This window comes from Dermochelys coriacea, chromosome 12 (genome assembly GCF_009764565.3).
Source record: "Dermochelys coriacea isolate rDerCor1 chromosome 12, rDerCor1.pri.v4, whole genome shotgun sequence".
NCBI lineage: Eukaryota > Metazoa > Chordata > Testudines > Dermochelyidae > Dermochelys > Dermochelys coriacea.
In genome coordinates, this window is record NC_050079.1 from 5978847 (window position 1) to 5991754 (window position 12908).

Consider the following 12908-nt stretch of genomic DNA (forward strand, 5'->3'; position numbering starts at 1 on the left):
CCCTGAGCAGCTCCTCCATTTGTGACTCTCAGGATGGCTTTCCAAGTTGGTGGTATTCCATTTTGAATTCTAAATTTTAGCTTAGCAAAGAGAAGGTTAAGAGGCAACTTGATTAGTCTATAACGGGGATGGGCAAACTTTGTGGCCCTAGGGCCACATCAGGTACAGAAATTGTATGGAGGGCTATGTAGGGAAAGCAGGGAGGAGGCTATGCCTTCCCAAACAGCGAGGCGTGGCCCGGCCCCTGCCCCCATCCAGCCCCCTGGAACCTCCACCCCCATCCAACCCACCCTGCTCCCCATCCCTGACTGCCTCCTGGGACTCCCACATCCAAACAGCCCTGCTCTCTGCCCCCTGACCATCCCCCCTGGCATGCCAGTCCCCTATCCAACACTCCCTGCTCTCCCTGCCCCACGTTACCTGTGGGGTGGCGGAAAGGGGGACTCAGTCCTTTCCCTGTGTGTTTCCCCTGCTTGTTTGGCTGCTCTCCCTGGCATTCGGGCAGGGCTTGCTCCCTGTCTGGGCTTGGCTGCTGAGGACAGGGGCCAAGCATGCTGGGGATGGAGGGGGGTGCTCCAGCTTGCTCTGCACCTGTCCCCAGCAGCAGCACCCAGGCCCCTTGACTGCCCCCCTGCAACCCTCCCGGATATATTGTGACTAATAACATAAATGGGGTTAATACTACTGAATGAGGTAGCTTCTCTTGCATTAAGTTGTCTTTTTGTATCAACAGTCTATTGCCCTTTCAGAGAACTAGCCACTAATATGTAGCTTTGCAATTCAGAATAGGAATCGTGAAGCTGTCATTTTATTTTCCTAAAACAAACTGAAAATTAGTGAAATACAGAAAAATGTACTGAATATTTTTCTGTTATTTCTGTCCAATTCATGGTGCCTTAAATATGAGGTAGTGAATGTAGCATACTAGCTTTGCTCTTGGGGGATCGTAGTGTAACCAGCCCTGAAAGGTGGAGAATGGATAAGGTTGTTCCCTCACACTAGTAATATCTGTACAGGTTGTGCCATACTTAGCTAATATGTGCCTCAAACTTTTTCCAGCCCAGCCAGCATTGGACAACTCTTCTCTGACACGGTGAGTTAAACCACAAAGGCTTCTGCTTTTGACTGGCATGACTACAACTGCTCTGATTCATCAGACCTTCTCTAGCTGGGAGGAGCAGGCAGGATGGGCCAGTACATGCTCTTTGGAAGAGCTCTCTTGAACTCCACAGCTGCAGTAAGTCAGCTCTGAGCAGTCTCTCTGTTGGGCAGTTCTGCACCAGGAAGCAGAACTACCTATATCCAGCATTTCCATGCCCACTTTTTTCCCTGTCACAGCAACATGCAATAGGATCCTGTAGGTTGAACAGTAATGATAAAGCAGTTCCATAGTTTGATACCGGGTGTTGATCATAGTTGATTGCCTACCCTCTGATATCCTGGGGTTGTGGATGCAAGGCGTCTTTTAAATCAGTTCTGATTTGACTCCTCCCTCTCCATTGCCCCACACATTCAGGCTACATCCAAATCCTGTTGGTCTTCCATTACATTTCCAAGATGTGGCCTCCTCTGTCCCTACAGCTAAGCCTCACCTAGGACCCTCATCAGTCCCCCTCAAATCCGTGCACAATGTAGCTATGGTCATCTTTGTCCATTACTTGGCGCACATCAGATCTCTCAATCAGTTCCCCCTTTTCCACTGCATGTAGTTCAAGCTGCTTTTTCTCACCTTTTGAGACTCTCCACGATGCTGCTGCACCAGTGCTCTGCCAGTGATGCCATCCATGACTGCCCTTTTCTTTGCTTCTCCCACAACCTCTGCGTTTTCTTCCATGCTGCTCATGTCTGTGCTGCCCCCACTCCCCCCCCTTTGAGCCAAGCCTATCCTTCCTGCCTTCAGATCTCTCCTTAAGAGCTGTGATGCCTGATGGAAAGGTTGAGGGACAGTCAGCCTTTATATCTGGCCTTTATTTTTATTTATTTTAGAATTCATAATGTGTACCTCTCCACCGCTTTGTATGTTGCTTGTCTTAGCCACTACCCTGAAGAGTTTACAACCTGTTTCCTTGTGTGTGTGGACAGCCCCCAGCACTGTGGACACTAACAGAATGTCACTATTAAATGCTTTCCCAGATGTGTTCTGAAGGCTTTTTCTTCCTGCATCTTGCATGAGGGAACCTATAAGTTTATTTACTTTTTAAGGCTTCCCTCCAAGGTTTAAGGCTTCATAAGTGTTGGTCTTTTTTCAGGTACATCAACAATACAGCTCTCTGTAGGCAGGAAGCTGTAAAACATGTCACAATCATTCTGATTCACCTGAAATATGTAGCTTAATGTTAGATAATCCATTGTATGTTAAACTATGTTGCTAAAGCAGACTGGTGTCAGATTATTTAGATTGCCCAAATGTGTTTCCACTATCCTTATGCAGTTAAGGGGAAGAGGTGAGTTGTGTGCTGGAGATCACTGTTAAAATGATTCTTAATTCTTGTTCTGCACCAGCTGTGGAAGGCACAAATAATTTAAAATATTAAACCTCAGGGAATTTCCTACACCACTCTCCCCCCCCCCCCAATTCCTCTAAAGGCTCATGTCAACTTTGGTTTTAGAATGCATCCAATACCTTTCTGGTGGAGCCCTTTTCTGAAGGTGCTTGTTGCTGGCTAACCCTTTTGACATTGAACAGTATGGCACATACTAGCTGGAGGCATAGAGAAAGATCTCAAACTGCTCAATCCCCTCTTGAGGGATCTACAGTACCAAAAGGAATTAGAAGGAGAGGAGTAGGGAATTTGGTTGCTCAGCAAGCAAAGTCACAACCGTGACAGAAATGGAGTTGATACATTATGTTATGAATACTGCAGGAACTGCCAGGTGAGACTCTAGGAATATTGAGGTGTAACCTATTTATCGAGAGAGACTGTACAACTTGCATTGCGATTATAAGACTTTCCTGCATGACTGTGATCTAATTGTATAAAGCTGTGAGAAGAGCAAGCAGGGAAGCAAAACATTGGCTTCCCAGATAAGAGTATCTAGATAGATGATTATGGGTGGGGTGCAGCTGTTGGCTTATAAAATCCTCTGTCTTGTCTCCTGTTTATAAATCTTGTTCTGCAGTGCTAAGAATTGGAGAGCAAATGACTAAAGAGTTAAAAAGCCTTTCGGGGGCGGGTGGGTCTACTTGCATGCAGCTGTCTAAGCCGACAAGCTGGTATGGACAGGCTGTATGGAGGAACTGAGCCCCACAGATCCAGGGAACTCGGCCTTAGGGAAGAACATGATATCCATGCAATATGCTTTGTTTTCAAGATACTACATCTCTGAACTATTATTCTAAAATGATACTTTAGTACAAGAAGGCAGTTAGGTTACTCAGTTCCATTGTCATTGCTCTGCAGGGTATGAGCCTACAAAATTATGTTGACCTAACTTGTGTGGGCGTACAGCCACCACAGTTGTTATATTGTGTGTGTGTGTACACTTGGTTTCTTGGGTCAGCAGTGTGTGTCCTCACTAGTAGCACTTGTATCGATTGTATTGCCATTGTAGGGCATTGTGGGATGGCTCCTGAAAGCCAGTTACAGTCGACAAAAGCAACGCAGTGTCTACACTCATGCTGGGTTGATCTAATTACATTGACTGTGACTCTAAGCTGCTCAGGGAGGTGGTGTTACTAAATCAGCATAGAGAGGCACTTACGTTGGTGGGAACCACATTTAAGTGAAGACACTTGCACAACGAGGTCAACGCAAGGCCACTTATGTTGACGTAACCGTGTAGAAAATCTCCTCAAGTTAACACAATGTTTAAAGTCCCATTCTTTGGCTAGTGGCAAAAGTTATATGGGATGGGAGTGGGAAACAGTAGGTCTGGAGCGGTGTTATACTCTGTCTCTTTTCAGGTCTCTTCAGATCTCTCTTGCTACCCCAGTACCACCAGAGTCTGTTGAAAAAAGAGGCTTAATCCGCAGGCCAAAGAATCGCAAAACTGTCAATGTGGAGGCTTTCGAAGGAGGCGTGGAGCAGAATTTGTTGCAGATAAAAGGCAGTGGGTGTTGTGACTGTTATTTCTCCTGTTTTGGGTGAAGAGGGGTGTTGTGTGGAGAAGCAGATTGCTAGGGTTTCAGGATTTCCAGGCCACTTCCATGTTTACAGTGACGTGGAAGTGATCCTGAACATAAAGTTGGGAGGGGCACAAATCTCCTTCTAGCTATTCTGGTGACTCAGCCTGTCCTTGGTACCTGAGCCACCTTCTCTCAATATCACCAGTCTGAGTCTACTTACATCCTGCTAATTAGCAGCCGTCACTGCCTAAACAGGAGTCAGGAGCCTGAAGTGGTTCTGAATCCACGCTTCCTGTTTGGCATCTCCTTAGTGAGACTGGCCTTAGGAGACATGGGACTGAGGGAGGAGGTAGTGAGAACTGAAGTATAGTGACTGACTGATTTCAGTCACATTTATCCATAACCACAGAATAGCTCGTCCTTTGGCTCCCTACTTCTGTACTGAGCCTGCTGTCATCATGTCTCCACAATGTTCCCTCACGCTGGGAAGTATTGCATGCCACCTATTGTTTCACCTCCTTTCTGCTCACAATGAAACTATTTAGGTGAAATGCAGCTGCTGGCATCAAGGCTGGAACTGAGGTCTCTGGGAGCACAGGCCCTTTTGGTCCTCTACCCCAGCAGCTGCGATCTTCCAGAGTAATGGGGTAGGGTAGGAAATGCTCAGGAGGACTCACATGGCAATTTGAAGATCTGGTAGCCAATTTGAGGCAATAATTTTGCTGTGTTTCAAATTAAAGATCTCTGTTGTTGGTGTGCATTGGAGTGTTAAACCCTTTAGTCAATTTAACTGTGAACTACACAGGGTTTTAAGAAATAAACAGGGCTCGTGCTCTCTTTCTGCTGCTCCATGCCGGAGAAATAAGGCCTGGAAGGATTTTCAGTAAACATTTTCCTGCTGTTTTTTACTTTTAGAAATTTCAGGTCTGTCAGGTTACCCCTGCCCTAGTTTTGTCAGAGGGCCTTTTAGGGCTCTCAGAGTTTTGGTACTGGAGCTGCTCACCTTTTAGGATGTTGAATCTTTAGCAAAGATTTGTTTCTCCATAATGTGTACTAGACGTTGAAGTTCAGTAGGTGTTGACAAAGCCAGAGTTTTAAATAGTCTTGAGTAAAAATCTCTCTCTCTTGGGACATTGTTGTTTCATTAGTTCTCCACCTTCCATCAAAAAGAAACAGAAAGGGCACAAGGCTAATGCATTTTTATTTTTTATACCTTTATAGAAACAAAACATCTATCACAGATATCATTAGGCGGATATACATCATTTTTAAAAAAAAAAAAAAGCCCAAGTAAAGAAAAGGACACTACAAGTAGGCTCATCACTAAACTTGCTCCCCCGGATCAGGCAGTCATCATTACACACGAGTCTGGTGCAGCACTTATAAGTTAATATGTGTATATGTTAGAATATTTTAATGTCAGTGTGAATTTTGTATGAGCTGTCTGGAATGCCCAGGTTATTTCACTGTACCCTGTCCCTGTACCAGCTGGGGCTCTGTTAAAGAGATCCGAGCCAGGTGTCGTCCCAGAAGATAGGTGTGCTCTAGATAGACTCAGCAGCACTGCGGCTTGTGAAAGCTTTGTGTGTTGGAGATACTAAGTTTAATCAACTCCAATTTTAAAATCATCCCTGCTCTGGGAATGAAACATTTTTGTATTGTGCTCCATGTGCTCTGGCTCTGTCAGACCAGTGGAGGAGGGAAATCCCATAATTTGGGGGCTCTCCACTGAGCAGGACCTGTCTCCAGTCCAGGAATGTTCAAATCTAGAGATTGTTGGGAAGGGCGCCCCAGCTGCCTTCATAACCTATTTGATAAAATGCTAGTCACCATGGGCTATGTCTACATTTGAAGCTAGGGGTGTGATTTCCAGCTTGAGTAGATGTTACTCGCATTAGGTCTTCTTGAGGTAGCACACTAAAAATAGCGGTATAACTGTGGTAGCACAGGCAGTGGCATAGATTAGCCACCCTATGTAGGTACCCATGGGGTCCAGGTGGGTTTGTACTTTGGGTGGCTAGCCCATGCTGCCGCAGCCGAAACTATTGTGGCTATACCAATAGTTTTAGCTGAGCTAGCACTAGTATGTCTACTTGAGCGGGAAATCACACCTCCAACTCCAAGGGTAGACATAGCCTTAGTGTGTTTTCATGAAACGAAAGAGGTGGCCAGAATCCAAAGTATTTCAGAGCTTTATAAATAGCCACACCTTCAGTCACACCCAGAAGCTAGCAGAGTCCTTGGCAAAGTGATGTTCCATGCTCTGGGTGGCTAGCACTACCAAATGGGTGGGCAGCACCACTGTTGCACAGCAGGCAGTTAGCCAGGGCTCAGGACAGACGGAGGAATGCAGGCCTGGCAAAGACCCCAGAATGCAGAGACTGCCTGACTTTTGTTGACAACAGAACTGAGCGGATCTCTACATTTGTATCATTCTGTGTAAGATGCCTTGTTGAGCTACTCCTGAATTCTCTTGTCCTTCCAAACATCTCTCTTACTGGGCTTTTTAACTTCCTGGCCCTCCCTGGGGATTTCTACTTTAATGGATGTCTTCCTGGTCAGAATTCCCAGTAGGAATCACTATTGCACTGAAGTCTCTGGCAATGCTACAACAGCTCTGCACATCCATTGTGTTGTCCCCATAAGGGTAGAACCAACCCTTCTCCCCTCTCTAGGCTAGAGGTTGTTATAACTCTGATCTGATTTGTTCTACTTGCAGATTGGTTTGGAAGTCTCCTTTCTGTCCTCTAATTACTCTTGGCCCTAAGCAATCCAAATGCATGAAAGACCTGTTCATGTGGGCCTGTGGCAGATGGGGAATTCCATGTGAACTTTTCAGTACCTATTGGCAGAATGAAGTCTCCCAGTAAATTTTTGGGTGCCCTAGGGTTTGGAGAGCGATGTCTGCATTGTTCTGCTGCTCTTATCCAGAATGCTATGGGTTGGTGTATAAAGAACATGTCCTTTTGACTGGCGTTAAATTGCTATAAAGGCTTATGGATTGACATCAAGGGCAGGACAAGAGTTTTGAGTTAATGACTCTGTATACATGTCCTGCTAATGTATTTGCTTTCCTGAGGCCCTGAATGATTCCGCAGATTAAACTTATTTTAAAAATTTCTAACCAGCACAAAATTATCTGGCGGAGTCGCAAGCAACATCCATGATTGGAATGACCATGGGGACAAGTGATACCGAAATCATCCTCAGCAACACGGAGCTCTTTGCTCAGCCGCAGCTCGGTGAGCAAAGCCAAGTGAGGTTTTCTGAACAAAAGTTCTTGAAAGGAAAAATTCCAGTGCAAGGGAGAAAGGCTTCTAATGCGGCTACTGAAGAGGGCATGCTGTCTGATGTGGATGCCGAGGATAGAATGACAGAGAGACTTCAGAAGAAGGACTTGGCCCGGGATCCTGAACACACTGACCAGATGGCCACTGAGTCTCAGGGATGGGCCGTGAGCCTGAGCTCAGAGCAGCGAGAACATACCCCAGGGAGCAGTTATGCAGAGCAACTTCCTGGAGCAGATGGGCTGGTGGTTGAGTACCATAGGAGCCAAAGAGAGTTGAGCTGGGACCTGCTGTGTAAGCTGCTTCCCCTATAATCAAAGAATGGCTGTTGTAAACTAGCTTGCTGGATACATTAATCACACCTGAGTCTGGCACTTTGCCAGGCCCACCCTGTGGCCTCAAGCCCTCCAGGGGAAGAGAGTCCCCTGTCCTCCCCATTATTATGTCTACACAACAACTAGATGCCTGGGGCCAGCCTGTTCCAGCCAACTTGGTCTTGCGGGGCTTGGGCTGCAGGGCTGTTTCATTGCTGTGTAGATGTTTTGGCTTGGGCTGCAGCCTGGGCTTTAGGATCCTGCGAGATGGGACAGTCACACAGCAATGAAACAGCCCCGCAGCCCAAACCCTGCAAGCCTGAGTCAGCTGGCCCAGGCCAGCTGAAGGTTTTTCTTGGCTGTGTAGACATGCCCTTAGTTGTTATCATCTCCCCTTCCCTGCCTAGCCCAAGTTCTCCCACAGTTGGGAGACCACTGCTGGCACGGGCTTTGCTCCCAGTTTCTTGTGCAGGCACTACCAGGGGATCCCTGCCCCCACTGAGCAGAAGCTTCTTTAGGACCAACCTTTGTTTGTGGGTTTTGTTTCTGCTATGGGGTCCCCCCCCATCCCAGTGTGAGGAAGACCTCCTCCCTTGTCATTTGGCGAGAAAGCAATGCACTGCTTGACCCTATCTTTATCCCTGGCCAGTCTCCAGAAGACTGCAGGAGTGGGTTCTCCCTGGCAAGTGGGTCTCCCCACCAAAATACAGCAAAGGAGAATTATGGAGGCAGGCTGGAGCTGGAGGGGTGGATTGGGATACAGTCTGGGCCTGGGACAGGAGAACAAACAAGATTGGATGTTTTTCTAACAGATCTGCTTTAGGAATTATTTTGGGGGACATTCTATGGCCTCTGCTGTACAGAAGGTCAGAGTAAATGATCACAATGGTCCCTTCTGGCCTTAGAATTGATGAATGTTTGAAAAAAGTCTTCTCCCCTCTTCTCACCTGGAAGTTAAGGGTCTTCACCTGTCCAGGATTTTATCTACTGCTTTTGTTTCTAGTTCATGGTAGGAAAACCCTGTTCTAGACCAGCTCTGTACTGAGACTCTAGTTTGAAATTGGTCTGAGCCCAAACCACTGTTCAAGTCCACACTTTCATTTAGGACATTCATTGTGCTGGTCTGATCTCTTCCATTTTCATCCCAGTTACATGTTCTATGAATTATTTCTTTAAACCTGTCCCTGACTCTGGGATATTTACAGGTGGGCACAGTTTCATTCTGGACCTAGAGAGCTGCCAGCTTAACACCTGGGTTTTATGGGAGGCTGAGAGTAGGAACTCCATTATGGACAGGAACTAAAACAGATGGCTGAAATGGGTCTGTGAGTGCACCTGCTGCCTTTACAGAGATTGAGGCAGGATTGCTGCACCAGGGTCACCATCTGAAATGGTAAATAGCTTTGCACAGCTCTTCCTGCAAAACACACAGGATTTTGATTAAAATACAGAGCCCTGTGACTGTCCTGGCATTTCTTTTACACTCAGTTCCTATCTTATGACTTTTGTCAGGAGGGCCAGATCAGTATTTAAGCATGGCCAGTACACTCAGTACTGTACAGAACAGCTGTGGAGAGAGAAGTTCCCTACCCTGTAAAGCTTCCAATTTTCCTAGAGCACAGCATCCTGAAGAACAGGCCAATAATAATGTTCTAACTCTGAGGGCTCTCACTTGTGAGCTTGGTGGAAGAAATTAGTTTAGGGGACAGATATGACTGAAGAGAGGGAGGGAACTTTGGGCCAAACAAGCAGCCTGGAGGAAGGTGTGAGGATTGTGTTGAGCAAAGGGAATGAGAGGAAGAAAAGAAAGGGAGCATGTCCTAAGGGCACTGGTGTTTGTGTTCCATTAATATCAAAGGCTGATGATGCAGCATAGTTCTGCTGCTACAATATAGCTAATGCACCATGTGGCTCTCTCCACAGGGGCTGAGAAAAGCCAGCTGAGAAGGTCTCTTTCAAACCTACTTCCTAATGCACAGTGCGAACTCTCTGAGCTGTCTTGAGTAAAGTGAGGGCAAGTCATGCAAACTCCTTCCTTGGTGTCTGGATATGTTTCATACTTGCAACAAGTGCCACAATAAATGTTATAAAGATATATTGGGGACATAGCTTCTGTGTTAACCTAACTCTCTGAACGTCTAGCTTCTGACAGACCAAGCTCCTCACCGCCAGCTGCCTCCAGGAGTCTGAGCAGACGTTCGGACACCCTGTCTGCTCTACAGCCTGTGAAATCCAGCAGACCATCAGTGAGAGAAACTGTCGCCCATATAATTGAGAAGCTGGATGGCGCAGATGAGAGCGAAGAGATGGCTGGTGTGGAGCAGGAAATGGAGGATGACGGAGCTGAGCAGGCAGGAGCTGCCAGTGCGGGTAAGAAGCACTTTCAGGGCAGTGGTGGAAGCAACTGAGTACACTGCTCTGGTGCAAACCAATGAGCAGCAGGAGTCTTGGTGGGCAAAACATGACTTTGTCCCCAGCAGGTTCTGGAGATAATCTCTTCCAAGTAACCTCAAAGGCATGGCTGGTCAGGCTCTCTAAATGGAGTGTCAGGCTGGCTGCCATGCTCATTTACCTGTTCTTGTTTCACACACACTGACTGACAGTGGAATTTGTTTTCTGTTCACATGCTCTTGGCAGGTCTGTACAACTATGTATTTGAACAGACAGGTCCCGGAGAGAGGTGGATAACTTCCTTCCTGGGCAAGCCATGTTCCAGCTAAGCCCATTTCCTTTGTTTAAGTGTCCCAGATATCTAAGTTTGCTTCACCTGGTTAGAGAGGCCAAGCTGGCCAGGATTTTGTGTTAGGCACTCCCTTTACAAAAGTTCAGCAGAAGAGCAGTTATTCCATGGTTCTGAAGCTGTTTCTGCCCTGGAATGGGGGCATCCTGTGGGGTCTCTTCTCTTGTTTTCATCTTGCTCCGTTTTCACCCAGGGTGCCTCTGGCAAGCACATACCTGGAAACTGAATCTGGTACAGAATGTGGCAGCTGAATGTTAAGCAGTGTGTCCTGTGGGAAGCACATAACCACAACACTCTCTGGATTTTGCATTGACTGTGTGTTGGACTTCTGGATGGAACTTAAGGTGTTGGCTTTGACCTAAATGAAAAAACAGATTCCAGGTCAAAGACCTGCTCTGTCGCTGGGCTACACTGCCGTGCTTGAGATCAGCACAGGCAGTTGATAAATGAGGGGCAACAGGCAGGCTGTTCTCTAGAATGTACCCTTCTCTCCTGTTGGTCTAAAATAGGGGTTGCCAAGAGATATGCGCTATCTTTTTGCCCAGGCTTTTGGGGAAAGAGCAGTGTGCACCAAAGGGCTGTGATTGATAATTGGGGTGGAGGGCTGTTTTTATTTCCTGGCTTTGGGAAGATGGCTGGGTTTACCGCTGATGGTCCTGGTGTGATGCATAAATGTTGCACAAAGCTGCTTGTTATGTATTGTGTACATCTAACTACACCCATCACAGCAGTTCAGACGAGTCTGTCTTGTTTATATAGAGGGTCTGTTTATATAGAGTCTCTGTTTTGAGCAGAGGTCTCTTCTTTGCCCACAAGGTGAGCTCTTTATTTAGCTTTAGGCAGACATCCTGTTCTGTGTATGTTAAGGGAGCACAACAGCGATGGCATTCTGGGTAGTCAGCTCGTTAGTTCAATATCACTGAATTTGCTGCCTACCAAGATGTTGCAGATGGTGTTCCACACAGTGGCTCCTTTAAACTTACATTTTCTTCCTTTATGCAGCAGTGAGGTAGGTCGTGTTGGTCCTAGGATAATAGAGAGAGAAGGTGGGTGAGGTGGCATCTTTTATTGGACCAACTTCTGTTGGTGAGAGAGAGAAGCTTTCAAGCTTACACAGAGCTCCTCTTCAGGTCTGGGAAGCGGGCTCAGTGTCACAGCTAATTATAAAGTGGAAGAGATTGTGTAGCATAAGTAGTTAACACATATTTCAAGGTTAAGTGGCCCAATAATGCCCCTCCAGTCATAGGGAGGAAAAGAGGGATGGGGGGAAGGCAGCTGGGGGATTGCTACTGGGTTATAGATTGTTGTAATAAGCCATAAATCCAGTGTCTCTGTTCAGTCCATGATTTTTAGTGTCTAGCAAAATTATGAATTTAAGTTCCCAGGCTTGTTATTTGAAGGTGTTGTGCAGCTTTCCTTTGAGAATGAGGACTCAGAGGTCAGCTATAGAGTGATCATTTGGTGAGAAGTGTTCGCCACCAGACAAAACACTTCAAGGTATTGGGTTTGGGCCTCACTACTTCATCTTGTGCCACAGTATTGTATTGTATTTGTGCCTAGAGGCCCAAGCTGAGATTGGTCCCTTTTGTGCCTTTTGCTATACATACAGATACACAGTAAGAGAGTTCCTGCCTCAGAGAGCTTGCAGTGTAGATGAACAAAGGAAAGGTCTCTCTTTTATTGACAGGGAACCAAACAGAGATGGAATGACTTGCTTAGTGTCACCCAGGGAGTTTGTGCCAGAGCTGGGAACAGAACCGCAGTCTCCTGAGTCCCAGCTTGGTGCCTTAACCACAGACCCTCCTTTCCCTCAAGTGTTTGTTAATTATTATGTGGGGGAAACTGCAGGGTAATATGGAACTTAATTACAAGAGTGGTGTGATTAAAATCTTGAGTGCAGAGTTGCACTGAACTCAGAACGTGATGAAATTTAAGCAAAAAACCTTGGAAAGTCCTTCCTTTCCTAGGCATTCCAATGGCTCGACATTGTGTTTGTCCTCTGTCTAATTTTGGAGCTCCTGCTGGGAAATATAATTAAAGGAAACTTTCTCCATTGACAACTTTCTAAAAACTATTCACAATTATTTTTAGCTATACTGTGTGTTCTTCCCTAAATAGTTACTTTGCTTCAGAAAACTGAGTGCAGCAACTTCTTTCTAAAGCCCACTCGGATGTATGTCCTGTTTTGATTGTTTTTTTCCCCTGGAGAAAATGCCCAGTATGTAACGCTACTTGCTGTTCATCTAAGGAAAAATGCTTGTTACTTACGTGTGTCTGATCCATAGAAGCTACAGTGTCAGTCAGGGGTTAGATAGGAGAGGGCCAGACTTCCATTCTAAGTGGGATCTCTTGCAGTTTGCTTTCTGGGCCAGCCTGCTGTTATAAATTACTTGTTTTGACTGGACTGTAGCTGGTCATGTAAAGGTTATTGACTTGGTGTTCTGATGTGGTGAATGTTCTCTTTGTTTCTGCGCATTACTGGAGTACTGTCATGGATGGAT

At 46.2% G+C, this 12908-nt stretch overlaps 1 protein-coding gene across 9 annotated transcripts in view; it reads left to right on the forward strand.

The window, feature by feature from the left end:
* Positions 1–12908, forward strand: part of CENPT (centromere protein T) — a 38562-nt gene that overhangs the window by 9829 nt on the left and 15825 nt on the right. For 6 of the 9 annotated variants that reach the window (XM_043495171.1, XM_038368097.2, XM_043495172.1 and 3 more), the window contains exons 6-9: positions 1060–1093; positions 3905–4050; positions 7195–7647; positions 9810–10037. In XM_043495171.1, coding sequence (XP_043351106.1) covers positions 1060–1093; positions 3905–4050; positions 7195–7647; positions 9810–10037 — 861 coding nt within the window. The remainder of the gene's footprint in view (positions 1–1059; positions 1094–3904; positions 4051–7194; positions 7648–9809; positions 10038–12908) is intronic. The other 3 variants (XM_043495175.1, XM_043495173.1, XM_043495174.1) reach the window with 1 other exon arrangement.